Source organism: Nothoprocta perdicaria, unplaced genomic scaffold (genome assembly GCF_003342845.1).
Source record: "Nothoprocta perdicaria isolate Ctin4 unplaced genomic scaffold, notPer1 scaffold_3, whole genome shotgun sequence".
Taxonomy (NCBI): Eukaryota; Metazoa; Chordata; class Aves; order Tinamiformes; family Tinamidae; genus Nothoprocta; species Nothoprocta perdicaria.
Window position 1 is genome coordinate 631686 of NW_020455532.1, and position 26476 is coordinate 658161.

The window sequence follows — 26476 nt, forward strand, 5'->3', positions numbered from 1 at the left end:
TCAGGTACAGCTGTACTCAGCTATGGCTGTGCGTGGCTGTGGCTCTGTGCAGTTACAGCTCTGTGCAGCTATAACTGTACTCAGCTGCGGCTGTATGTAGCTATGACGGTGGAGGCAGAGGTGTATGTGTCTGCGGCTGTACTCAGCTACAACTGTGCATGGCAACGAGTGTGCAGGTAGAGCTCTACTTAGCTACGGCTGTGCACGGCCACAGCTGTACTCGGCTACGGCTGTACATGGCTGTGGCTGTGCAGGCAGGGCTGTACTTGGCTATGGCTGTGACTGCAGGTAGCGCTGTATTCGGCTGTGCCTGTACATGGCTGTGACTGTGCAGGTAGCGCTGTATTCGGCTGTGCCTGTACACGGCTGTGACTGTGCAGGTAGCGCTCTACTCAGCTGCGGCTGTGCACAACTGTGACTGTACAGGTAGAGCTGTACTCAGCTGCGGCTGTGCACAGCTATGACTGTGCAGGTACCGCTGCGCTCAGCTGCGGCTGTGCGTGGCCACGGCTGTACACGGCTACACCCCGCACCGGGGGCCCTCGCCGCCGCGTCCCGCACACCCGCCCGTGGGCGCAGGGCGGCAGCGCCGGCGCTGGGGCTGCTCCTTGGTCGGCGCCTGACGGGACTCGGTGGCTGCTCCGAGGACGGACAAACTCAGGTCGCACATGAGAGAGGCCCCGGGAGAAGGAGCCGGCGCGGCCGGGGCGGCTCGGGGGTCTCGCCAGAGCGCGGGCGGCCCCGTGGGCGCCCAGGGACCGTTGGCGGCGGCGCGGAGGCCGCAGGCGCAAGGCGGAACACAGGAAACTCCAGGCGCGCAGGAAGGCTCCGCCGCGGGCGGCCGCGCTCCGTGGGAAGAGAAACGGCAGCTCCGCAACGCGGGGATCGACAGCCACCCCCCCGTGCCTGTTGTGCCCAAGTGAGCGGGTCCGTGCTCTCCATCGCATCAGGGAACTGATCCAGGCACCCTCTCTATTTTCCTGATTATTTTACCATGGCTCGGTTCCCTCAAGTTCCCGGGGCAGGTTTCCCGGTGGGAATGGCGCTGTGTGTCACCTGAGGGAGGTGTCGGAGTGGAGCTGTGCAGGTGGGAACAGCCGCTGGCAGCCGGCTGTACTCTGGGGCCAAGCGCCTTCCGGGCTCTCTCCGACTGTAGCCCTGTGCTCCGCCACCTGTGTGAGCAGGTCCAGCCCTCCTTAGCACAAACGTGACATCTATAGACATAAAATATTTCCCGTGAAGTGGCAGCTGGTGGAAACGCGCCATGCMGATGGGTGAGGCCTTTTCCAGCTCTCCAGCATCAGCTCTCATCCCCTGGGGAGCTGCAGGAGGGGAGATGGACCTGGTGTTGGGAGCGTTTGGAACCGCCTGAGAGCTCTCGAGTTTTTAGGGCTAGAAATATTTTTCAARGACTTTCAAGCTCAAGCGCCAAGCCTTTCATGCTGGTGTAGGTTTGTGATCAAAAAGACGCTGTCTGAACAAGTATAGATTAAGTATATCTGAGATTTCCAAAAAGCAGTGGATGTTTCTGTCTGGTGGATAGAGTTGCACTCAACAGTGAGCACGTTGGAAACATTCTTTAGGAAAATGTTGCATAAAAAAACAAGCTGAGATCTTTTTTTAAATGAAAATGTAGATCAGGCAGAGATTTTATTAGCCRAGCATGAATTATGACTTTAATCTTAGGATCTGTTGCTATTCTTAAGCTATTACTTTTAACKGAACCAGGTTGCAATAGAGGTGCACTGAATCCATGCAAGGTCCTCATTGGGATTTGTTATTCTACAGCTGCTACTGTCCTGTATTGTGTATTTGGAATTGGAAACAGACCCAAACCGGTAGCCCTTTTTCCTTCTGGGACCTTAAACTTCTAAAGGAAGGTTCATGAAATTTTACCATAGTTGATTACAAGGCGATTGTTTCTTACTTCGTTTTTGAGTATTTGGGTTTCTGCTCTGAAAAATGCTAGTTTATGTGCATCACTACTAAAGACGGCAACATTCAAACTTTGTCTTTTTTTTTCAGGTGGCTTTGAAACTGGAACAGATGGCTGAGCTTGTTCAGGGGGAAAGCAGCAAATACCTGCAGGAAGTGGGAGAGACTCTGGGAACGCGCACAAAGCTCTGAAGCAGGAGACAACATTTATCCTCTCCGGGACCCATCTCGTACAGAGGTGAAACATTCATAGTCGCAGACGCCTACAAAGCAAGATTGCTCTACAGCGCRGGCCGCCTGCACCCTGAGAGGGAGAAGGAGCCATCGCATCACCCGGTGACGTCTCAGCAGTTTTAGTCCGTTCCTCGCTGTGCTCCGCGCGAGCAGGCTCAGCCCTCCTAAAACCAACTTCTGCTCTCAACGCTCGTTTTGAAACCTCACGCCGAGTGAAKCCTCTTCCTCAAATCACCCCCTTTCCCGGTGCGTTCACCGGCGGGAGCAGCCGGAGGTACGGTGATTTCCCTGGGATGTTACTGCGCTCGCGTGCGCTGGTAGCGCGCTCTTCCCTCGCGGGGAGCGAGCTGCACATCCTGCCGCAACCGGCGCCGTGTCCGCGGGCACGCAGGAAGCTCCTCCCTCTGAAGCAATCATGGAGAGGGGCAGAGGCTGGGGAACGCGGCTATTTTAGGAAGAGTTCCTCAGGCAGCTCGCTGTAAGGAGGGAGACCCATGCTGAGGCCTTTATTCTAGCCAGCCCCTTCCCGGGATGGTGGCTGGGGCTGGAGGAGCCACATAAAAATGCATGATATTATTCACAAGACAAACACGACCCCAGATCGACCTGCTAACAGCGATGAATGTAGATATTCACTGAGAGGAAAGCCAGCAGAGAATACTCAGAGATGAAGAGGCTGTAGGCGGTTTACTTTGTTGAGGAGGAATCGGTTTCACCTTCTGTAGGAGTAGAAGAGATGATAAAAGAAAGATATTTATTCATTACGGTAGAAAATCTGCTAATCCAGAGAGGTAGAATCGGCCCTGCAGTGGAAAAGAGAAAACACAGTGACTGATGATGCCCTGAAGAGAAGTAGCACCTGTTATCTCCTTGAAAAGGGATGTGGTGTCATTGATAGCAGGTTKTCATCCACCATCCTGTTGGCCCATGTACAGTGATTCACATTGGTTTGCTAGGAGGTGGTTTTACCAGCTCGCCAGGTTGGGAGCAGAGTGGATGAAAACAGATTAAACAAGAAGCATAGTTTCTAGAGAAGCTCTAGAAGAGGGTCCCACGTGGATAGTGATCAAGAGCAAGCGAGAATAAACTGCAAAGTTCATGCAAAAAGGGAAGGAAAAGAGAGCCATGAAAAAAGTTGGGAAAGATGAGATAACTAGGGCTCTATGAGACACCCACCTGCAATATTTCCAAAGAAAACAATACAAGCGACACTGGTTCTTAATAGTGGCAAAGAAATTCTTCAAAAAACACTCAAGGAATCCGAGGGAAAGGGGCTAAGGCAGAAAAGAACCTCCTTGGTGCGTGAGCGCAGTGATTTCATGGCCTGGACAACGCAGCAGGTTGTCCCTGCTGTGCTCAGGATGCATCAGCTCCCCTGGCGCTTACCTGCTATGGAGGGCAGCTTATAGAGACGCCTGAGCTGAGCTCAAATCCAGCCCCTCTGGCCTCAAAGCCCCTCTCGAGCTGGTCTAATGCAATATAACTGTGTCCTGTTTTGCAAGACACAGACTTGCTAAGGGGGAGCTGCCCGTGTGTAACACGTGGGACAGGCAGCCTCGCGTAGCTGCGGCGCTTGTTGAACGCTGTTGAACGCTCACGGTGTTCGTGTGCACGGGAGAGGGACGCAGCCTCTTAACACCAGCTGTTCTGTGATTTCAGATGAGGATTTTTCGCTCCTAGAGAAGTTTCGCCACTGAAGGCTCCCGCTGCCAGCTGCACCGGGACAGCAGCGCGGCCGGTGAACTTGAGTTCTGCTCGACATGGCCACGTTCTTCTAGACCTGCCATGACGGCATTTTTCCCCAGCGTCCCCACCTGGATTCAAGATGCAAAGCAGGAGGAGGAGGAGACGGGCTGGAAACTAGTCCCCAGGCCAAGAGGGGAAGAGCCCGCGAGCCAGGGAAAATGCCAGTGTGAGAGAGCGGAGGCCTCCTTCCCTGCCGTGGACAAGCTGAGAGCCCACGCGCTCGCCCATAGCGAGCAGAGGCCCTACCACTGCCCGCAGCTGCACTGCGGCAAGGCCTTCGCTTCCAAGTACAAGCTCTACAGGTGGGTAACGGGAGGTGGGTAACTGGGGAACCCCCACCCAAGGGTGGCTCATACAGTTTCTGAGAAGGTGGAGGAGGGGGAATGCCCTTGTCACCCGGCAAGGCAGGCGGGTGCCACGCATTACCATACTTGGCAGYGCTTGAGCCCCTTCCAGAAGCCTCAGATAACGTTTTATCCTGAGCTCAGGACATTTTCTGTATTACTAAGGAGGAAATTGAAGCATAAAGTGGAAAGCAACCTGAAAAACAAGACTAGCGCTCGTGTTACGTAAGTCCTGCCTTTGTAACCTCAATCACAGGCGCGTTTCCGTGGCAGTTACTGCTCTAGCCTAAAGAAGTAGAGCTTCCAGTTGTGTATTGAAATAYAGGGTAGAAAAATAAATTATAAGATGACTGGGAACTTGAAGGCAGGATGAACCCCAGTTTCATAGATTAATGAATGACCGCCATGGTGGTAGTCAACAGATGTTGCCGCAGTGTGATGCCTCTCGATGAAATGAGGTGGTCTCAGCCATGGACGACATTTCTGGTCCCAAACACCCAGGGTTGTCACTGTCCCTTCCCCGGTGGTAGTTTCAGCAGGGAGAACAGGAGCTCCCGGACGCCGGAGGTGCCGCGTTCCGGGCAGGCAGGCGCCGCTCGGACGCCGTGGTGSTTGTTGGCCGCGTTGTGCTCCCGGGCCTGGGCATTCCCTGCTGCCCGGCGTGGCCGTTGCGCAGCCCCACCATTCCAGCCGCCTTGGGTGCCCTTAAGGGCAGAGCACAAGGAAAGGAGTGCGTGTTCTCGTAGGGGCTGGAGCCTGGGCTGAACTCTCCTGCTTTCCCCCCAAAGGCACATGGCCACGCACTCTGCCCAGAAGCCGCACCAGTGCATGTACTGCGAGAAGATGTTCCACCGAAAAGACCACCTGCGCAACCACCTGCAGACCCACGACCCCAACAAGGAGGCCCTGCACTGCCCCGAGTGCGGCAAGAACTACAACACCAAGCTGGGCTTCAGGCGGCACCTGGCCATGCACGCGGCTGCCAGCGGGGACCTCAGCTGCAAGGTTTGCCTGCAGACTTTCGAGAGCACCCAGGTCCTGCTGGAGCACCTTAAAGCTCATTCTAGGCGGGCCTCGGGCGGCGCCAAAGAGAAGAAGCACCCGTGCGACCACTGCGACCGGCGCTTCTACACGCGCAAAGACGTGCGGAGACATTTGGTGGTGCACACGGGCAGGAAGGACTTCCTGTGCCAGTACTGCGCTCAGCGCTTCGGCCGCAAGGATCATCTCACCCGGCACATGAAGAAAAGCCACTCCCAGGAGCTGCTGAAGATCAAGACGGAGCCCGTTGACATGCTGGGGCTCCTCAGCTGCAGCTCCTCCGTGGCAGTGAAGGAAGAGCTGAGCCCGGTCCTGTGTATGGCATCCAGAGACATGATAGGTGGTAAGAGCTTCCCTGGCATGTTGCCCGTGGGCATGTACGGCACACATCTGCAAACCATGCCCAGCTCAGGGATGCCCCCTTCTTTGGTTCCTAACTCCCTCCCCATGGGAATGAGCTACCCTCTGGAGTCTTCTTCTCCCATCTCCTCCCCACCGCAACCTCCTCCAAAGTATCAGCTTGGATCTACCTCATATTTGCCTGAGAAACTACCCAAAGTGGAGGTGGACAGCTTCTTGGCAGACTTCCCTGGCAGTCTGTCCCTCTCAGCTGGCGAGCCCCCGTCCTCTTCGCCCCAGCCGCCCGCCCTGGACGAGGCCCTGCTTTCCAAGAGCCCCGCTAACCTTTCCGAGGCTCTCTGTGCTGCTAACATGGACTTTTCTCATCTTCTCGGCTTCCTCCCCTTGAATCTTCCTCCTTGCAATCCGCCCGTATCCTCAGGGGGATTGGTCATGGGCTACTCGCAGGGGGAGACGCAGCCGCTGCTCAGCGCTCTGCAACACCAACCTCAAGAAGCTCCTGGAGCCGGGGCCCCCCTGAACTTTGGTCCCCTTCACTCGTTGCCCCCCGTTTTCACCTCCAGCCTGAGCACAACCACCCTGCCACGTTTCCACCAGGCATTCCAATAAGCTGGAAAATAGCACTGGAGAAGGGATCGTTCAGCCACCCTTTTGTGGAGAGCCTTAAAACGCACAACTCTCAGTGCCCTCCGGGGCGAGAGCTTTTCCCAGCTGCCTCTCACAGCAGGTTTCCGAGCGCTGGAGGGAGCACTTGTAGACTGGAACAGCAGATACCCCCAGGCACGACCCAGTCCTGTACAGTGAAAAGATTTCAGCTGATAGACTGGATAGATTTTATCTAGTTTTTAATCTGTGAATCAGGAGCCACCCTTAGCACTGACCTTCCCGAGATGCCGGAGCTGTGTTCCTCTCTGGGAAGGGCCTCACCCTGAGAAGGAGTTGAGACTCTTTCACCTTGGGCTACACTTCTGAAGAGTCCAACTTCCATTTCCTATGGTATCACACTGCKATTCTGGCAAAATAATCAATACCTCCATGAGGAGGAGGAGGAGGGACAGCCGCTCTGTGCGAAGCAGCGGGGCCGCCCTTCCGTCCTGCCCCCCGTGCAGCTGCCTCCACCCACGCACAACTTACTCCACAGCAGTGTTAAGCAACGAGACCGTTTACACAGCGAATGCAGACACAGCACCTCATTTCTCTTTACGGAGCCATTAGGTTCAACTCAGTACAGTGACCATTGTTTACACAACACAAATCTGTTCCACCAGTACAAAAATAGGAGGCACCAGAATACCCTGGTTCTACGTCTGGTGTAGCTAGAACACTGTTTACACAACGAAGTCAGGTTGCACTGATTTCTCTTCACTTCCACGTTCTTCCCCCATGGGGAAATACACTGCTTTTGGACCGTTTTGTTTCAGCCCTGCCCGTTTCCTGCATCTTGCCTCTGCCTCTCCCTGTGCACCAAGAGGACGGAGCAGCTCCCAGCCCAGCTCAGCGTGGTGGGTGGACGGAGCCGCGAGCAGAACAGGTCACGCAGCCCTTCTGGAGAGCAAAGCACACGGAGGAGCCGGTGCGGAGCTGGGCGGCACGAGGAGGCGCCGGCGCCGCGCGGTGCCCGCGGGTCAGGGCTCCTCTGGATTGCCAGCACCGGTCGCTGGGGTCAGCAGCGCGCTGGCTAAGCTCGAGAGATTAGTTTCAACCCCCATTCTAGGCTGATGACATCCAGGAATCAGGAGAATATAATTGCTCCTGGGTTCATTCACACTTTGCCGCTCGATTGGAATCACTTTCCCCAACACTAAGAGTTCTAACAAGCAGAGGGCTTGGACCTGCAGCTGCCTTTTCACTCAAGCTTTGGAGCCACAGGCCTTTCTGTTCTCTCTTCCTCCAGCTTTGCCTCCTGAGCTTAAATTTCTGCCTCCCTCGTCCCTGGGCCAGCTCTTCAGCTCTCCATGGGGTGCTGACGTGCTGAGCGCGGGAGGCTGCGGGGCGCAGTGGCAGCGAGTTGCTCGTGCCCTTCAGCACTTGCTAAAATCACCGTCTCCTGGGCACTTGTATCAAGGTAGTAACGCGAAGGTCAATCTTGCTGTGCTCTCGTGCACGTTTCTGGACGCAGCCTCACAGCTCTTCATACCTCAGCACAGAGGAACCGTCCTAGGCCAACAGCACCTAGCAAATCTATGGATACTGTTCTCCGAGAAGCCTGAAGATGCCGAGTCTACCTCTGCTGCGTTATCCGAGCTCCGTGGGCGAAGGCAGCGCCCGTCCTCGCGCTCCCCCAGCCCATCGGCCGGGTTCCACGTCACCCCCGCCGAGCCGGCAGCCCTGCGCTGCTCCACGCGCGCCTCCCCCCTTCCGTCGTCCTCGAGGATTTTATTTTTGATTTAGTTTAGCGATTCTTCCCAGAATGACTATCTAGTGAGCCACTGATTCTCCAAAACATAGATCAATTGTTTTAGGTTAGCCAGCAATGCTGCAAATAATACTTTTGTATCAAAATGTAATATAAGATTTATTTACCTCAACAATATCCTGTGGCAATGAGCTCCCCGAGTTCAGTGCAGTACTTGCTTTTCTCCACTGAAGATGTTGCCTTTCGAAGCTCCACGAGTGCCTTCTTGTTCTGTAACACAGGAAAGGGAAGCCGGGCCCGTCAGCGGGCTCCTGCTTGCCCTCATTAAATACCTCAATCTCTCGCTTTTCTCTTTGCAAAGTCAAGAGCTTCCCAATGTTATCACGTACACCAGCCTTAGCYGTTGTGAGAGGTTTGGTCTGTTTTGTTTTGAGAAGTAAGTGGTCAGAACTGATCGCTTGCAGCAAGCGACGATGTCCTGGGTTTCTGCAACGCCTCCCGCACCGTTTTCTTCCTTTCCAGCACATGCCGCTTCCTCGCCTTTTGCCTGTGTTGTACCCTGACCAGCTGTCACCATTGCAATTCCTCTAGCAGCGGTAGCTAAACTTAGAGCCAGACATCTCTGCCCTCCCAGTAGTCTGTCAAAGAATAAATGGAATTCGTTTCACTGCTATTTGCACGTGTGAGTTGCTTCCACGGCCGCTCTGACACAGGCAGCTCGAACCCGGACCCGCCGTCCCTGCCCCTCTGTCTCAGCAGTCTAGAACAGGGAGACCGCCTCAGGTCACGATACTGAGTCCTTAACTCGCACGATAAATTATTTTGTGCAGTTCAAGGTTTCAGCTGGTTCATAGGAGAGAGTGGTGAACACGAGATCTACCCTTCAGAAGCTGAACGCATTAGGAAACGCGCACTGAACGTCATTAAATTATTATAAAAGGATTATAAACCAGCTTAGACAAGTCCGTGCTCATGCAATCGTAGGTAAAGGGTAACGTTAAACTTACCATGTTGTGAAAGCAATGCTTAATAGTCTAAAAAACTGTGACGCTTGTGCAYGAGGGAGCAGCATCCCGTTATGCTTGTTAGGGGATGGAAAAAAGTAAGCTTTGTCAGAGAAGGGGCTTTAAGGAAAAATAATAAATACTCRAAAGGTCAAGGAGCAGGGATGCGGAGTCGCTGCTTTCTGCACGGAGATGCAGACGGGGAGACCTCAGGGAGCAGCGGGTGGACATGGAGGCTCCTCGGACAGAGCCGAGGCCCCGGGCCGGTGGCTCTCCCGCATCCGCAGAAGCCACGGCTCGATCCCGGCCGCTGTCCGTGGGTCCGAGTGGCGCCCGCGGGAGGCCGCCAGCCTTGGCCAGGGCCCGGGCACCCCCAGCCACGGCCTCCGCCGGCCTCTCCGGCGCTGCCTCCCGCTCCCAGGGCGCCGGCACCTCCCGAGGCAGCAGCGGCTCCGGGAATGGTGCTGGCGTTGCCACCTTGGCACTGCACCCGCAGCCGGGAGCTTCCTTGGCAGCCTCCTCCGCGCGGCCGCCCCATCATCGAGGGCTGCGGAGCTCCGGGGAGGCAGGCCGGGCCGAGAGCCTCCGCMCCGCTCGGAGCCGGCAGGACACGGAGCGAGCGGCTGCTCCGGCAGCAGGAGCCCTCGGCCTCATTCGCGCCACCGGCCCAGCGAAGCTGTTCGACCAAAGAGGAGGACGGGCCGCCGCGGAGCGGGCTGGCGGCCGCAGGAGGCCAGGACGGAGCTGGCGGAGGCTGGAGCTGGCCGAGGCCTCGCGCCGAGGCTGCTGCTCCGTGGGGCGGCTCCGCGTGTCCCGCGGGGCCGGGCAGCAGGAGCGGGAGCGCGGCCGGGCACAGAGCAGAGCTGCATCCGCGGCGGCACCCACCGCCCGCAGCACCCTGGGCCAAAACCTCCCTGCCCTTAACCACCGAGTCTGGGGTTTAAATTTCCTCTAAAATTTAACCTAGCACTTTCATATACAGCAAATAACCTCTTTTAATGAAGGTTTTGGGGGGGGCTTTATAAGACAAGTTGTTTTAAATTGTAAAAATATTAAGTGCCATTAGGAAATACACAGTTTGTCTCTAGTTTTTTTTGCGTTGCTTTACAAAATGAAGTTCAAGTTGAAAGCATTTTTTACAACAAAGCTGTTTAATAAAAACATTGGAATTATCTGCCCCAAGTGTCTTCTTGGAGGGGGGGCCCCAAGGTCGATAAAAATCTCTTTTTGAATAGAGGCGGAATGGGAAGGYGAGTCCAAGACCCTGTTTGCCCACCTCTTCTGCAGGTGCCCAGGTGGCCCCAGCACCTCCCAGCCCCATTCCCAGCTCTGCTGGTGCTCTGAAGCCCCGTGGAGGGAGCAGGGGCCGGTGTCACCCTGTTGTCCCCTGCCCGTGACGCTGCTCCAGCCCCAGTGCTCCTCAACCCAAGCGCAGCGAGGAGCYGCCCGGGAACACTCACCAGGAACGCTTGCCAGCGGCGGCTGCACAGACCCGAGAGCAGGACAACAGGACAATGGCAGGTTTATTTACAATAGGACACAAAGAATACATACATTAATTAAAAATTACAAAGAATACAGAGAAAACACTTTGGGGAGAGAAATCAACGCTGGCTGAACCGCTCCAAGGAAGAGCAGGGGGAGAAAAAAAAAAGGAAAAAAAAAACCAACCCAAATCTCAAGACCGTCACTCAGAGCTGTGGAGGACTCCACGGCACGGCCGGCTCGGGCGCCTACGCTCCCCTTTTCCATCCTTGATTCCTGGAGGATTCAGCTTTGGCATGATGGGCGGCTCAACACGTTACTGGGCAAGACTGTGAAGACTTAATAGACTTAATGCTGAGGAGGAATCGACGCCTCGGGGGGTCCCTGCGGGGAGCAAAGGCCACCAGAGACACGCGGGTCCCCRGGCAGAGCCAGGGGGCTCCTGTGGACCTGGGCCAAGAGCAAAACCCCAAACCCTGGGGGTTCCTCCGTCCCGGGACCAGCTGCTCGCCGCTGGGGGTGGCTACTTGGAGACCTCATACAGCAAAAAACAAAAGCAGAAACTCCCCCTTGCAGCTCTGACAATCCAGCTAACTGGGACATGGAGGGAACCTTCACTACAACACGGAACCCTTTTTTACCGGTAAACATCATTTAAGTGACCAAAATTAAACCTTAACCTCATTTAAAACCAACCGCCCATGTGCCATTCCAGGTACCCAGCCGTGCAAAGCGGAGCCTGCAGAACAGCCCACAGCGGCCAACGCAGGAACGTGGGACCGTTCGCAAAGAAGAWCAGAACACGACGTGTGGGGCGGGCGCCCTGTCTGCAGCCTGGAGGTAGAGAATCCGCACCGGGAAGCGGCGGGAGCTGCCCCGGGAGGCTCGCGGGGCCCTGCTACCGAGCCCAGAGCCGCCGCGGGCCCCTTGGCACCGAGCGCCGCCGCGGGGGCTCCTCTCCACGGGGCGCCCCCGAGCCCGCTCCCTCGCACGGCGGCGGCAGAACCACCCGGCACAGAGCTAACAAGGGGAGAGAGAACAAGGCCCTGCAGTTACCTCCCACCTTCCTCCCRTCGCAGGCTGGAGCGGGGCACGACCGCGCTGCTCCCACGGGAACGCTGCATCCCATGCCATCCCGGCATCTTCCGGCGGGGAGGACGTGCCGCCCTCTCCGCAGGTTCCCAGTGGACGCCTCCGGGGCGGCACGCGCGGTCCCGGCAGGCGACGCGGAGGGCTCCGCTCCTCGTGCTCCGGGTGCCCAGCCGCTCTTCCCAGGCCCGGAGCGGCACCTCCRTGGAGCTGTAAACACGTCGGAGGCAGGAGCGGGGCCCGGGGATCCTCTCGCGCTGCCCGGCTCAAGCTCCCTCTTCCATGCAGAGGCGAAGGCAGGACAGAAGACAGAAACTTGGCCTGATTGTGGTCTGCAGAGTCTCCCTGAATCCTAGAGCACCCTAGGGGCTGGAAGAAGACATTTTCACAAGCGTTTCCACTTCTGTTTCAAATCCATTCATCATCATTAAAAAAAAAATCAATAAAAAAAGGATGTTTGCTTATACAGAGGGACATTTCTCTGCTTTGAAAAAAAAAGAAAAAAACAAACTCTCAAAACTGGAGTAGGATAATAAAGTTAAAATGCAAGGTATCTACAGACCCCTCTTCCCCCCAGAAGTAGCCCAGAATCCATGTAGACTGTGCCAAAAGGTACATTCCAAAATGAGGAGTTGTTTATTTCTCTCGTCACTCTCCCACTGGGTTTGTTTCCTTAAAAGAGTGGGGAGAAGCTGCCCCCTTCACTGCCAAGAGGACACGCGTATGAAGGTGTCTACTTTCTGCCGGCTCTGCTTCCTCAGTCTATTTTCACGGCCGCGTAGATCTTCCGCACAAACATGTAGGCTGCATAGAAGCCAATGGTCCCCGTGAGGAGCCAGAAGGACAAGACCATAAGGGCGGTGTAGCCAAAGTACAGCAAGGAGGGAATGAACTCCACGATATCCAGCTGAAAGAGCAGCAGGAAACAGGCAAAAGTGAACACAGGGGAACAGGAGCTAGGCTCCCCACACCTCCCACACCTCCAGGAGCACATTCAGCAAGGGAAGCGGAGGAAACCCTCCACTGAATCCGTCCCACTTTGCTGAAGAGACCCCCTTTTGAAGGAGAGTCAAGGAACTTTTAYACCCACAGGGGAGCACTCGGCACAGGTGAGCACGGACAGGGCCCTCGCCTACCTTCAACCTGCCCYTTCCTTTGTGCAGAATTATTAGTGCAGGTGTTTGCTGAGCTGCCCTGCACTGGTGAGGACCGGGCGGCGCAGACCAGGACTGGGCGGCCCTGCTCTTCCCTTCTCCAAACCCTCTCCCAATCTCTAGCAAGGCGAAGGTTCTGTACAAGAGGGACAGCAATACCTTGTTCACAAAGTAGAAGACGGCRTAAATGAGCACATAGAAGGCAGATCCTCCAGACACCAGGAAGGTCCTCCACCACCAGCGGTAATCCTGAGGGGAAAGGGCTCAGCATTATCCCACAACACCTGGGCCTCTGATCCATGACAGTTGGAGCATCATTTATTTTCCTCCAAACATCCCCAAGCTGTGGTTAACTAGTGTGTCACAGAAGCAGTAACTGAAGCGTTTCCAAACACAGAGCAGGAAAACTCGGGAGGGCAGCAAAGCCTGGCCCACGCTACAGCGCTTGCTCCAGAAGAACAAGGCTCAGCCTCTGGCCTCGCCTTTCCCCTCATGCAGGGCTGAAATGAAGCTGCTCCTTTGGGAAGGGGAGGGAGCTCAGGGAATCCTGTCCCACGCGGCGTTTCCAATGTGCAGACCACGCTCCTCAGCAGCTTCCACTCGCCCACGAGTGCCAGGGGCACCCACGGGAGCGGGGCCACAGAGCGACCCGGGCCCTGCCGGAGCACCCGGGCCCCGTCAGCCACCAAAACCACGGCAGGGAGAGCTCACCTCGGCACAGAGCTGGAAGTAGACCATGACGATGCTGATCTGAGAGCACGACACCACCAGGATTATGAACACCAGGAAGAGAAAGCCAAAGAGGTAATAGAACTGGTTCTCCCAGATTGCCTGAAAGACACAACGGCACTTGGTCTCCACTCCGTTGCTACTGCAATTAAACAGTGAACATGAGACTAAATGCAAGACTAACTTCTACTAGAGCAGCCTAGGAGATAAGGGCCCCTTGGCCTCATACAAAGCCCTGGATCAGGCACATTTAACAACGTGCCTTCCAAAGAATCCCATTGCAAGGTGCCCCAAGAGAGCTACAAGGGAGCTCGTTCATTTCCATTTTTCCCTATCACTGTCCACAGAAAGGTAAAAAATGGGTAATTGCTGGAAAAKTCCCACTGGAATGTTTTGAGGTTAGGACCCCTTCCAGGCAGGATATGAGAGTAACATCCTTTGGACTCTGCTGTTGCCTTCATATAATCCAGGAATGTTGTACAGACATCTCGAGGACCCTGAGCAAGAAAACAGGCCAAAGAGGCCCGGCTGCCCGGGGCCAGCATGGAAAGGCCTCAAGCGGAGCTGTTATCCAAGCAGGTGCCCCCTTCCTTTCCACACCAGTGGGCCCCGACATGACGGGTATGCTATTCAGAGACTAAGCAGGTTTAGTGCTTACACTGAAAATGAAGAACAGCTCGATGAACATGGCTCCAAAAGGCAGAATACCAGCCATAAGGATCCTACAGAACGAGGAAAGAAAATCCTTAGTGCCACAATATAATTGCCTAACGATTAAGTCACCTGCCATTACACAAAAGCACTCCCAGCAAGAGCTCTGCAGCTTCACGTCACTGGAATTAATTTCAGGCAACAAATGGCCCTGCTACTCCTATGTTTTGGTGCGTGCCACTGGTAGGCACAGTGGTACCACACCATGCTTGCCAAGAGCGGGTCTGCAACGCTGCACTGCCCATGGGAAATCTATCCACAATGTGCCTGTGCCCAAAGGAGGTGATGGTCACAGCCTGAGGACACTGAGGTGGGGCAAGGGTCTCAACTCACCATATTTCCTAGACACTCATCACTCACCCGACAAATTTATTCATGTACCACCTCTGCTCCGGGATCTGCCTTGGAATCTGGTTGGTCCGGACAGGATTGTCATACGGCTGCTTGCGAAATCCAAAGTAGTAACCCAGGTAGACCAAGGGCAAGGAGATCCCAAACCACATGCACAGCAAGGCCACCATAGTGGGGAAAGGCACCTGGAACCACACCAAGTGTCCCAAGTGAGGCTTCCAGAAAGTTCCCTCACCTGAGACCACTGGCCAGAGCAGCTCTGCAGCTGATCGTGGCCCTGACACCCACACTCCCCAAGCTGGGTTGGGACTGCAGCCCCCTCCTCCCTCTGCAGGGCACTTCCAGGTAAAGAGGGTACCCACCGCTCCAGAGGAGTGTTTCCCCCAGATGAAGCAGTTCAGCACAAAGCAGATGCCAAAGACTACGCCCGGATACAGAGTAGCTGTCTGCAAGAGCAAACACAAGTTAAGAGACAACGTCAGACCGTTAGGAACCAGACTCTTAATGAGTCCCTTGCAGGATGAAGCACGCATGGAAGCAACAACCCTTCTCCATCCTCTGTTTAGCAGTGCTGTAAAACTGCAGTGAAGATCCTGGATGATCTGTGTGCTTTACTGTCATATGTGTCCTGGTGTCCTCCCTTTCTGGTCTCAGCCCACACCAATCTCTGTGGTACAGCCAGGCTGCACCCAGCTGTCCGGGAATACACCCGGAGCTGATCCACCCGTCTGCCCCACGCGCAGGCCYGGCTGGGCAGCCCAGCACACCAGCAGACACAGAAGCTAGCACAGACTTACACAGAAAGCTCCCTTCTTCCACCTGTGCCCCTTCAGAGTCCGGTATAAGCGGCCAGCAAAGAATCCACCAAAAACCCTGCATAAAAACAGGCCAAACCAAAGTCAGTCTCCATTCCCTGGGGAACGTGGTATCCGGAGGGCAGYAGGGGACACCTACCCCATGAACATGAAGAGGAAGCAGGCAGTAGTCATCAGCGCACCCCGGCTAGAAGGCGACAGCATCCCCAGCATGGCCACAACTGTGGGAGGCAAGAAGAGCAGAGCAGGGCGGCTCTGGTGAGGGCGCAGCGGCAGCAGAGGGGCAGGGGAGGATGCGGCTGCCTGGCACCACCTCCGCCAGCACAGACCTCCCTGCCCGCAGCAACACACACCAACGGCCTCAGGGCAGCCAGAGGGAGAGCCCCAGCTTTGATCTCAAGCTACAGAACATGCTTCAGCCCCACTGTTTCTTCCCCACAGAGAATCAAACAGGCGCAGCTCAGACCGCAAAGCTGCCACCCAGCTTTTCCACAAATCACTGTCCTCATTACTCGATAAAACACAGAAGGCTTCATTTAGGAAATGGTATCTAGAAAGTTAGAGATGCTGAGCACAGGCCTTCAGCCTAGATGGACCCTGCAACAAGAAGTGGGCCTCATCTGGCTTAACACGAGCAAAGGTGAGGACTTGTCAACGCCAATGGGAGCGACGAACGTCCCTCTTCCCGTTACAACACCCCAGCGAAATGCGTGCCACTCACAGATGACGATCAGGATCATACAAAAGAGCTGAATCCCAGAACCCAGGAGAGAACTGAGGATCATAGGATATTGTGGAGGCCTGAAGACATCTCCATGAACAAGTTTCCAACCGGATTCTTCCATGGTATCTTCCTGCAGCAACAATGGGAACAGACAGTGCTTAGATGCAGCCTGCCAGCAGAAACATGTCCTACCACAGCCAGTGTAACTGGTGAGTGCCCCGCAACCAGGTCTTTTAAAGAATGACATCCCTCTAGTTAAGAAACCTCTTTCCTCCTAGGCTAAGTTGAGGGTCTCTATAAGGTTTAGGCCTGGACTGCCAATGCCAAGGCAACCATCTACAAAAGTGCTGGCAGTCATTACTTAGGTCAGAAAACATCCCAATGGATGATCTGCCATTGAACACGGAGCACCAAAGGTGCCAAGACAGGACACTACAGAGCTGCCCCTCCTACCTGCAGGGCTAGCAGCAAAACCAGGGAAAGGCAAGAGAAAATACAGCCGGTTCCTCCAAACCAGAGCCCTCTTCAGCACTTCCCTCCCTCTCCCATCCCAGTCCCAAGAGGGAACACATCATACAATGTCATCTTCCTTGTTGTAGTTGGCAATGTCCTTCCGGAGGGTGCGGATGATGATCATGCTGAGAATACCTGAAGACACACAAAGCAAACTCGGCTCAGAGGCTCCCAGTGACCCTCCTGTGGGGCRGCTACACGGCTCGCCCCAAACACGGGGCTGCACTAGCCCAGGTAGCCCTGAGCATGCAGCATCTCCCCCAGCAAAGACAGCAGCAAACCCCAGAGGGGACACAAGGCAGCATTCCCATAGGAACAGGGCACTGCAGCCTTCCCGATTATTCCTCTTGGATGCGGACATGCGAGATGCACGTTAACCACACCAGGGATTCCTGCCCTCCCCCAAGAGCCCCAATCTGGGCAGAGGTGAGTGACAGTCTGACCCTACAGAGTGCTGCCCAAACTGGAAGGTTTCACACGGTCTAATGCTGGTTTCCTGCCCCTCTGACACTTCCCATGTGGCCACATCTCCCTCAGGCTGCAGCTGAGCTCACAGCAACCCCCCTGCAGCTAAACGGGAAAGCCTTCCCGGTGCCAAACCTCACTCACCTGAAAGGAAGAAGACGACCACGACTGAGTTGATGATGGAGAACCAGTGGATCTGCACATCGCTCATGGTCAGGTATGTGTCCCAGCGGGAAGCCCACTTAATGTCACTTTCCTGAAAGAACAACACTGCAGGAGCAGAGGCCCTTTGGGCACCCAGCAGCTATCCCAGCCCCGTGTCGCCCTATTCCAGAGCATTCCCAACGCCTTCCACAACTGCTCTGCAGCATGGGCATCTCAGCACTAACCGCCCCCAGACACAGCGGTTACCAGCCAGCTTCCCATTGTGCCCTCACCTCCCAATGCACAGAGTAGGTGAAGAGCAGCTGGTTCTCTTTAGAAGGATCTATTTCCTGAGGAGCAGAGCCCGTAGCTTCGGGCAGGGTGCACAGACCCTTCTCATCAGCCTTCAGGTCTGCAAGAGAACAGCCAGGGCACAGGGGGTGAGCACCTCCCTGGGGCAGAGCCCCGCTCCGGCCACGCCGGCCCCAACACACATCACCGCGCTGCCTTTATCCCACACACTGCCGGGCAGGCGCCCGTTCCCTTCCCAGGTGCCTGGCCGTTACCAGGAATGCTCTTCCAATCAGGAACGGAGCACCATTAATGAACGTTTAAGGCAAGCCACGTGTGAGCCTCTCCTTACAGGCAGGGTAAAAGCTAAATGCTCTGAAAATGAGGATCTAGATGGGGAAAGAGACCCTCTGTTCCACAGGAGATTCAGAGAGACAAGGGCTCCCCTGCAGGGCCTGCTGCCGCGGCTACAGGAGTAGCATGGGGCGATATGTGATATGGGCAAACTCTCCCTCTAAGATTCCCGTTTCATACTGGGCTCACTGAAGTAGAAAGACGAACCCCATAAGGTAAATTGAGGTGTTAACCCCTGTGGAACAACTCCAGGCACCTGGGGACTCTGGACCTGCACACCTGCTGCTCCGTCCCTGCGCGGCAGACGTGGCCACGACGCACAGGACAGCGCAAAAACCACCCGCAGCTCTTGAAATGCATTCATTTTTCATGTGCTGCATTTTAACATATGTCCCCATTTTTTATATTTTCTAACTAAATAAAAAGCTATATTGGACTTCCAATCCCGACTCCCTCATTTCTGTGCCACAAGGTCTACAATGGAAGCAATGACTACCACTAATGTTAGTKGTGTGCAACTGCCAGCGCCCCAAGACACTCTCCTCCCAGGCTCTCTTGCCTGGAAATCTCTCACCTTCCAGTTTAATGCTTTGGGGGATCACTTCGAAGCGCACAACCCTGTACGTGGGCTCCTGGTTCTCTTCCACATCCTCTCTGTGGTAGTAAAGGATGAAGGAGAGGTGGTTGTGCAGGTAGAACTAAAATGGATTGACATTAAACGAAAGCGTTAGCATCCCAAGGGAAGAACAGGCAACGTATAGAAGCAACAACTGGAGAAAGCAGTTTCAGTGCTGGAAACTGGAGACTCCAACTGCTCCAGATACGATGTGCTAYGGAGCGAGACCCGGCTCCCTAACACTTTCCAGTGATAAGGAAACAAAAGAAGAGAACGTGGCTGTTTAAAAGGTGACATATCAACCGCTCCAAGCACCAGCAATGGTGTTCGAGTCCACTTCTGGCTGGGAGGATACCAGCAGAAAGACACATCTCAACCGTGCACTCAGTGGAGTGTTCAGTGGCAAGATCACAAAATCAGGTTGGGAGCACCTCRGTAGCTACAGCCTTAATTTTCTGGCTGCCTCTTCCTCCAGATAAACAACATCACTCAGGTTGTGTGTGGACACACAGCTGTCCTAAGCCTGACCAGCCACACAAAGCTGCTCCATCGATAAGAACCTGCCTCCCGGGGTCGCAGCTGAGCACTTGYGTGCGCTCACAAGGTGCAGCTGTTAAGCCACACAGCTCATCGTTAGGGCGCACAGCCACTGGACACACATGCAGCCACATGCTGATTTTTCATTTGCAAATTCAAGCATCTTCCCCAAGACATTCCATTTTGTACAATTYGTCAGTCTCTGTTTTCTTCCTAATACCTTTTCCTCCTTTCTTAAGCATATTTCTTGCCGTAGCTATTGCACTATGCTGGAGGAAATCAAATTGCTGCCTTTTGACTTGAATTCAAGTTCTAGTCTCATCACAGACAATTTCATACAAAAATTAAACACTTGACAAGTCTCTTGCCTCCAAAAAGGGCRCCACGACTGCTGAAAACTAGGCAGCCTTCAGGGCTCCTCTGGGAGGGGATTCCACCCTGTTCTGCCGAGGGGAAGCCACTGCACAATGTTGTCCAACATCGTGGGGAAGTAGGTGCTAGAACTCCTAGTTGGCAACCCGGTATTTCAGCAGCCACTCTCCCCTCTCCCAGTACAAGACCCAGCSCTCATTTCCTCTCTTCTCTTACAGCCACTCTTCATAAAAACCCCTTGATTGCAATCCCAGGCCTGATGTTCTTTGGTAACTTCTAACATCACCTGATAGATACCCAGAGCTCCTCCAGGTCCCCCTTAGACAGCATCTGGATTCTCTACCTTGTTACCGTCCATAAACCCAAGCCTGTAGCCATGCTCGAACTGGACATCCTTCTCCTTCTTCTTTTCCTCTTCCTCACGACTTGAATAAAACTCCAGCCGTGTTGCCACAGGGAGGTTATCAGCAATGCTGAAAGCACAGATTTCACATCAAATTTGTCCACAACAGAGAATCCCCACTGACACAAACCCGTGCTCGAGATGACTCACAGATGGACATAATAATCTTCCCTGATTCGCTCAGCGATCAGCTTGCTCTGCTCCACCGTCAGAGTAACTGGCTTATTGGGAAGGTTGCACAGAACCTCACATTTCTTCTCCACGCTCATGGAAACCTGGAAAGGCGTATTTACAATCCGATCTCCCCGGAGAACCTCACCTGGAAAACAGGAGAGCGAGGGCAGGGTTGAGGGCTGCTAGGCTTCTTGCCACTCATCCTGCCACGGGGTTTTTAGTCACACACAACACTGCAGTGTTGAGAGCAGTCTCCTTTGTTGCTATGGATGTCAGCTGGGTGGAAAAAAAACTAGAGGGTATTTTGGTTCTGTTATTTGTCTGACATACCAAGCACTGCTTATGAAATTAGCTACAGGTCCTCTGCTGAAGGGTGCTTCTGCATACACAGATATTCTAGTTTGCAAACGGCCATCATTCAACAAATGAGAGCAGGCTCTCCTCAAGCAGTTTATTAGAGGTGACATTTGCAGTTGCTTCTCCTCCTGTAAACAAACCCTCATGCAGCTTGTAAGTGGCAGCCCGTTAGCTGATTTGCAGCTTGCTGCTCCACAGATACCCACCTAGATTCTCAGCCTTGTACGTTATCTTGGTGGGCTGACAGAAGGGCAATGAGTAGTATTCATATGGGAGCTGGGTTCGGGAACTGGTGAGCTTCACAGCCTGCAGAGAGCAGAAAGCCAKAACAGTGAGCTGCACGAAAGAGCTCGCATGATCTCATAGCCTCCAAAGCTCACACAGAAACAATTCCCATAAAGTTCACTTCTGGAAGCTGCAAGAAAGGAGACAATCCTGGGAGAGCTCCTGCTTTCTTCACTTTTGCATGGTTTTTAGTTGTAAATTCTCTACGTTGTGATTTGCTATCAAGTCCTTTATTAATAAGGAAACACCTGTAGGAAAGCATGGTGAGTTGGTTTCACAAATTTACAACCCAATGAAATCCTGCAAATCAAAGTGCCTGAGAGATTCAAGAGCCTCATTCCACATAAGATTAGAGTTATTGCCTCAAAAAGAGAGTCACACAGGACCTAGAGACCTGACCTCTACTGATACAAAAAGCTGAGCAGCCTTTATCGCTGGAAGGAAACCGTGGGAGGCATCAGATTGGAAAAACAACAGAGAGTGGCAAAATCCAAACATTTTGGGAGAGTATCCACAAATCACAGGGCCCAAGAGAAGTGCAGACATTCCACACACAGCCCAGACCACAGTTGCTCAGGAAAGCAAGAGCATTTTGTACCACAGCCAAGCTCATTTATTGGAAGAGTGCAGGCAAACTTGCCAGCTTGTCTCATCAACAGAAAAAACACTTGGCTCGTGAAATGCCTTTGAGAGCAGCCATTTCAACAGCCCTTTCCCCAAGGAAACCTACTGCAGCCACAGGCCGGCCTCATTCACTTCAAAATAGCCCAGGTCTGGCAGCCTGTGGCCAGGGAGCAAGTTGTGTTGTGCTTCATGCAGGAGAAGGCAACCTCAGCACCCCCGGGGGTGCCAGCTGTGCCGGGACAGAGGCCACAGCTTTAGAAAAGAAATGGAAAGGGCTGTAAAAGGCCATGCCAGGAGCAGAGCCCGGCCTCCTCCTGCGCGGGAGGAGCGGTGCCATGCACTGCTACCAGGGGTGCTGCTACCAGGGGTGCTGCACAGGAGGGGCTTTGCAGCAGCCGGGGTTGTCAGGCCCGTGATGCTCAAGGACGAATGTCTGCACTTGGAGTAGATTGTCGTGGATTTCTTGAGGATACAGCACATGAAAACCAGGTAGAAGAGAAAATTTTAATGGTCTGATTCAAACCATGACTTCAGCCTACCATCTATAGGCTCAGTCTCCACCAACACTTTGAGAGTGAGTATAATACCAGAGAAAATCCCTCATAAAATTCACTTTAAAACCAGAATGAGAAAAAAAGGAGGCTGTTTTGCCCAGCACAGCAACATCTCAAGGACTTTGGTGTAGCTGTTAAAGGAACTTGGAAGAAACAGGAAGCAAGAAAGAGTCAACACTGGAATACTAGGGCATAGTGATGACAGCAATTACTCGAGGGCCCCTTTCTCCCAACACAAATGTTATGAAGAGGAAAATATCCGCCCCAAATTTTAACAGGTGGCCAAAGTTTGGCTTGAGRGACCAACTTACTGCTATGACATAATCAAGAAAAAACAAGATCTCCCTAAGTTCACCCTACCTTAATTTCCACAGGATCATTCCGATGGAAGTTGATAGGAGCCACGCCAGGTACGTAGAAGGAGTCTGTACCAGGAAGCAACGGCAGCAAAACCAGCAAGTACCTTAGCCTTTCCTACAGGAACCAAAGAGGCAGCACGTTACAGACAGCAGATAGGAGCACACAACAGTATCAGAGATGGGCAGCGGCAGGAAGGATTCACCGGGGAGCTGGGCGGCCCCGAGCTCCGCTGACCAAGCTAACTCTGTGCCGCGACTCCCACCGCGTCTGCTCTTCTGGAACTGGGAACGTTTGGTCCTTGTTCAGATGCAATAAAGGCGAGCTCAAAATCTGTAACCTGCTTCCCTTACCAGGCCATCATCCAGTTTTTGTACTCCGACCCAGGCAAAGCCCCTGTGAAGAAGCACGTAACTGCAGGGGTTGTTAGTGAGGAGGACACAGGCCTCGGCACTAGGTCCCTGTCAGCGCTACCCTTGGGAAGTTACCCCCGCGCAGGTGACAGGCTGACGTTCACACACACACACACACACACACACACACACACACACACACACACACACGGAATGGGCTGACACTACAATGGGCCAACCTGACAACTCATTGCACCCAGCAGGGGTGCAATGTGCCTCTCCTTCCAAGGCCACAGCCTTCCTCCTCCTCACCCTGTGCAGGGGAATTTCGGCTCAACACGGGGAGAAGGAAAAAARAGAGGGCCTCCTTTTCAGGAAGCAGGAAGAGGGATCAGTTAGAAAGTTGATTCACTTCAGCCTAACACGTGTGGCTGCAAAGCCCAAACTGACTGCATTTCACCGGCCMGCGCACGCTGCACGTGGAAAAGGAGGGAGCTTGACATGTCCTTAAACAGGCAAGGCAATACAGACTAAACCCAGCAATCTACCTGCAGCCTGTTAATATTAAATTACCAGCTATGGATTTTCCTGCTTACACGGGGGCTCTCTAGATCTAGTCCAGGTATTGCTTAATGCAAGCGCAGCGGACAGAAAGCTTATCTGGAAAGTAACCGAAAGGCGTAGATAGAGAAGGAAATTAAAACACCAATTAAATCACTTGGAGTTAAACAGCCCTCCAGGCCGAACAAGGCAACTTCCTGCTGTGCTGCACACTAAGCCCTTCCCTCTCTCCTCCCGCAGAGCAGCACTTTATGGCTCCTCCGGGGCAGGGGAAGCGCGACAGGGACAGCGCTCTCCTCCTCCACCCCGCTCGAAACGCACACACGTCACCGCTCCCCRAAGCCGGCCCGGGAGCAGCCCTTGATCCCTGCCGTGAAGCACCGGGCAAGCTCGGCAGCGGCGAGCGCCTGGAAAGCCAAGCTCTTGCTGACGGCGTTGGTAGAAGATGGGCTCATCGCACACACGACGTGACTCAAAGAGCACCGGGCAGCAGGAGGGCGGCCCGGGACGGCATCGCCAGGGAGCAGGCGCTGTTCCCCGGGCACGGAGAGGCGGCCGCAGCGAGCTCCGGAGCCGAGYGGGAAGGGACCTTGCACAGGAGGCTCCGACCAGCAGCCGTCAGACCTGCTGCCAACGGAGCCTGCCCAGGGCAAAGCCGAGACCTCGGCTATGGGGAGCTTTCACGTACCACGTGCACTTTGGTTGCCCCACAGGAAGTAAGAAGCTAGGAACGACGTGGGCACGGGCCAAAGCGCCTGGGTAAGTCGGGAGGCACCGTCCCACTCATGGAACACCYTTGGGCGCCTCATTTTCCAGGCAAGGCTGAAGGTCGCAGGACAGAGCTTCATCTGAGAGAAGCACAGACCTCTGGTACAGGGGGACAGCAGGGGAAGGGAGAACCCCAAAGCAGCAACAAGCATCCCAAAACACACAGAGCCCACTGAAGTGACAGCCCCGCATCCGCGATGCCAGGACATTGTACACTGAAGCAAAGACACGCAACTGCCAAGCAGAGAAAGAACAGACATGGGAAAAACATCCCAGGGGACAAAACCCACCAGGAAACCCCCCTTCCCCACGGGAGGCTCCCTAAAAGGCCGGCACTCGCCGCACAGGGACCCCGTCCTCTCCCGCAGCCCCTGCCCAGGGGCTCGGGCCACCCCCAGGGCCCCAGCCCACAGCGGGGACAACGTGTCCCAGGACGGGGCGAGCGAGCCTCCAGACAGCAGCGTTTCAAACGATCTGCAAACAATTTAACGGGGCTGGTGCCGAACTAGGGTCAGCTTGAGCCTGTTTCAAAACATAAACTCAGGAAGACAATAAAATATCTACTCAAAGGGAGGGAAAGGGAGTGGGAAAATAAGCCAGGATGAAGCGCACCCGCCGTTTTCCCCCTTCTTCTCCGCGGAGCAGGGAAAGGTGCAGATCAAAGAGCACCAACCGAGACCTTCTTAYTTCAAAGGCATTTGGGAAGAGACGCAGGGAAACACAACCCGCGTGCGGCAGTTAACCCGGCAGCCTCATGGAGGCCTGACACCTTGCTGCTGTCACTGAGCCTTTCTAACGAGGTGTCAGGAGGGGAAGAAAGGCGCAAGCCTAGAACGTGGCTTGGGGAACAGCCCCGTCCCCCGCGGGACGGCCCAAGCCCCGTCCCAGCACAGTGTCCGGTCCGCGCTGGGCAGCCCCAGCAGGACGGCACCGCGCTGGTGCCACCGCGGGCGCCTCCGTTCGCACTGCCACAACCACCCGGCTCGCCGTGCCGCTGCCCTGCGCAGCCTTTGGGCAGAGGGGCCCCAGAGCCATCGGAGGGGACACAAGCGCCGCATTCACCACCATTTCTGGGAGCCCCTTTGATGCAGGGGGGGCCCTCGGGGGCCTCCCCGCCCTCCCCACGGGGAAGGAGGGGGCAGACCCCCAACACGACCGACGTGGGACCTAAAACCKGCGCGGAAACGACCCGCTGTCCCGGGCAGCGGCCCACGGAGGGGCCTGGGACGGAAGAGCCGCTCGCTTCCCCCCTGCCCGCTCCTCCTCGAGTCCCCGCCAGCCCCGGCGGGACCCCCGCTCCCCGTCCCGCCGAGGGGCTCTCACCAGGGCCCCGCGCGGCCCAAGGAAGGCGCCGCTCGGGAGCCAAGCGCGGCCATGGGAACCGCCGGCGCGGGCGGCCCCGGGCCCCGCGGGGCAGCGGCCTCCCGGGGAGCGGCCCCCCCCGCCCCGGGCCGCCCCGGGCCGGCCCCGCCCGCCCGCCGCACCGGGGAGGCCCCGCGGCCGCCGCGCTCACCAGCGCCGCCGCCATCTTGCATCCACGTGTCGCCACCGACGTCAGCGGAAGCGGCCGCCCGTTGGCTGCGCACGTTTATCGCCATGGCGACGGCGGCCGCGACGCCGCGGGCGCCATGTTTGATGAGGGCGATGAGGGGCGGGCGGAGGCTCCCGAGGGGAGCCCCGATGGGACCCCCGTAATGGGGGGGGGGGGGGGGGGTGATTAGCGGGGATTTGGGGAGGAAAACGGAGGGGATTGGGGGGCGAATGTCCCACACACACTCTACAGTGAGGGCAGCCACCATGGCACTTAAAAATGCTTTATTGACTACAGAATAAGACACTTCTTAGTGCTGAAAATGGAAGCTCTGAGCTTGGGAGTTGTCTCCCAGAGGGAAGCAGACAGCCCCAAAAGCCTGGTTTCCRTTGGAAATATAGAAAAGGCTCTTAAAAAAAAACCACACTCCCTCCCTTGGCAGGCCCCAGACAACCTCTCGTGCAGCACCAAGCGTGAACAGGAGCGTTAAACGCGGCCGTGAGACAGGTTCAGCATCGATGGTGCAAGGACGGTGTCAAGGACAGGGCACCGGCCGTGGCACCGCAGGGTGGCCGGGGCCGCTGGGCACGAGCAGCTCCCGGCCCCGCCGTGGCCGTCACCTCGGGGAAGCGCTCAGGGTTAGTCTGACTTACAAAGCTTGTGTATTTATATATACATGTCCGTATGACTTATGTCATAAGGCCCCGTGTCCATTGGCATCCGCAGGCACCTCRCTCCGGAGCTGCGGAAGCGCTATGGATAATGCCCGGGGAGGATATCCCGGCGGCTCCGGCTGCAAGGCGCTTCCCTGGCCCGTTCCCGGCGTCGGGAATAGCCGTGTCYGCGGACCCGCGGCAGAGCCGCTGCGACGGGCAGTGCCACCGCAGTGGCAGCCCAGTGGCTGCTTCTGCAACCGGCGCCGTAAGATCTCCCACGAGCCCAAACCGCTCTGGTTTCTTCCTCTTAGCTGGAGCTGCAGCCCGGGGGAACACCGTGCACGGAGCGCTTCCCGGCTCCGAGCGCTTCCCGGCTCCCTGCATCCACAGGAATCACCACGCTCAGCTCATCCACGCACAGCACAGCCCAGGACGCCGACCCGGGCCCTGCTCCGTTCTCCAGGTCCGACAACGCCACTCAAG

At 55.4% G+C, this 26476-nt stretch overlaps 2 protein-coding genes across 3 annotated transcripts; one reads left to right on the forward strand and one right to left on the reverse strand.

The window, feature by feature from the left end:
- The first annotated feature begins 2057 nt into the window (after nucleotides 1–2057).
- Nucleotides 2058–6762, forward strand: PLAGL2 (PLAG1 like zinc finger 2). 2 transcript variants are annotated; one of them, XM_026042210.1, is made up of 3 exons: nucleotides 2058–2443; nucleotides 3829–4217; nucleotides 5048–6762. In XM_026042210.1, exons 2-3 carry the CDS (start codon nucleotides 3955–3957, stop codon nucleotides 6267–6269), a joined length of 1485 nt encoding a protein of 494 aa, XP_025897995.1. In that variant the 5' UTR covers nucleotides 2058–2443; nucleotides 3829–3954; the 3' UTR covers nucleotides 6270–6762. The 2 variants fall into 2 exon arrangements, with proteins under 2 accessions (XP_025897995.1, XP_025897996.1); XM_026042211.1 differs by having other exon boundaries at nucleotides 2371–2443; nucleotides 3850–4217.
- A 5332-nt stretch (nucleotides 6763–12094) lies between these two features.
- Nucleotides 12095–25364, reverse strand: TM9SF4 (transmembrane 9 superfamily member 4). The gene is made up of 18 exons (XM_026042163.1): nucleotides 25320–25364; nucleotides 22128–22241; nucleotides 20511–20610; nucleotides 19924–20092; nucleotides 19714–19843; nucleotides 18420–18543; nucleotides 17494–17612; nucleotides 17201–17312; nucleotides 16656–16726; nucleotides 16076–16208; nucleotides 15494–15575; nucleotides 15337–15412; nucleotides 14902–14985; nucleotides 14549–14724; nucleotides 14136–14199; nucleotides 13460–13579; nucleotides 12908–12997; nucleotides 12095–12501 (listed from the first exon to the last, which is right to left on the reverse strand). Exons 1-18 carry the CDS (start codon nucleotides 25332–25334, stop codon nucleotides 12352–12354), a joined length of 1929 nt encoding a protein of 642 aa, XP_025897948.1. The 5' UTR covers nucleotides 25335–25364; the 3' UTR covers nucleotides 12095–12351.
- Between the last annotated feature and the right edge of the window lie 1112 nt (nucleotides 25365–26476).

Coding starts and splice junctions, on each gene's coding strand:
- PLAGL2 (XM_026042210.1), top strand. CDS start 3,955: ATGACGGCATTTTTCCCCAGCGTCCCCACCTGGATTCAAGATGCAAAG. Junction 4,218..5,047: donor TCCAAGTACAAGCTCTACAG/GTGGGTAACGGG, acceptor TTCCCCCCAAAG/GCACATGGCCACGCACTCTG.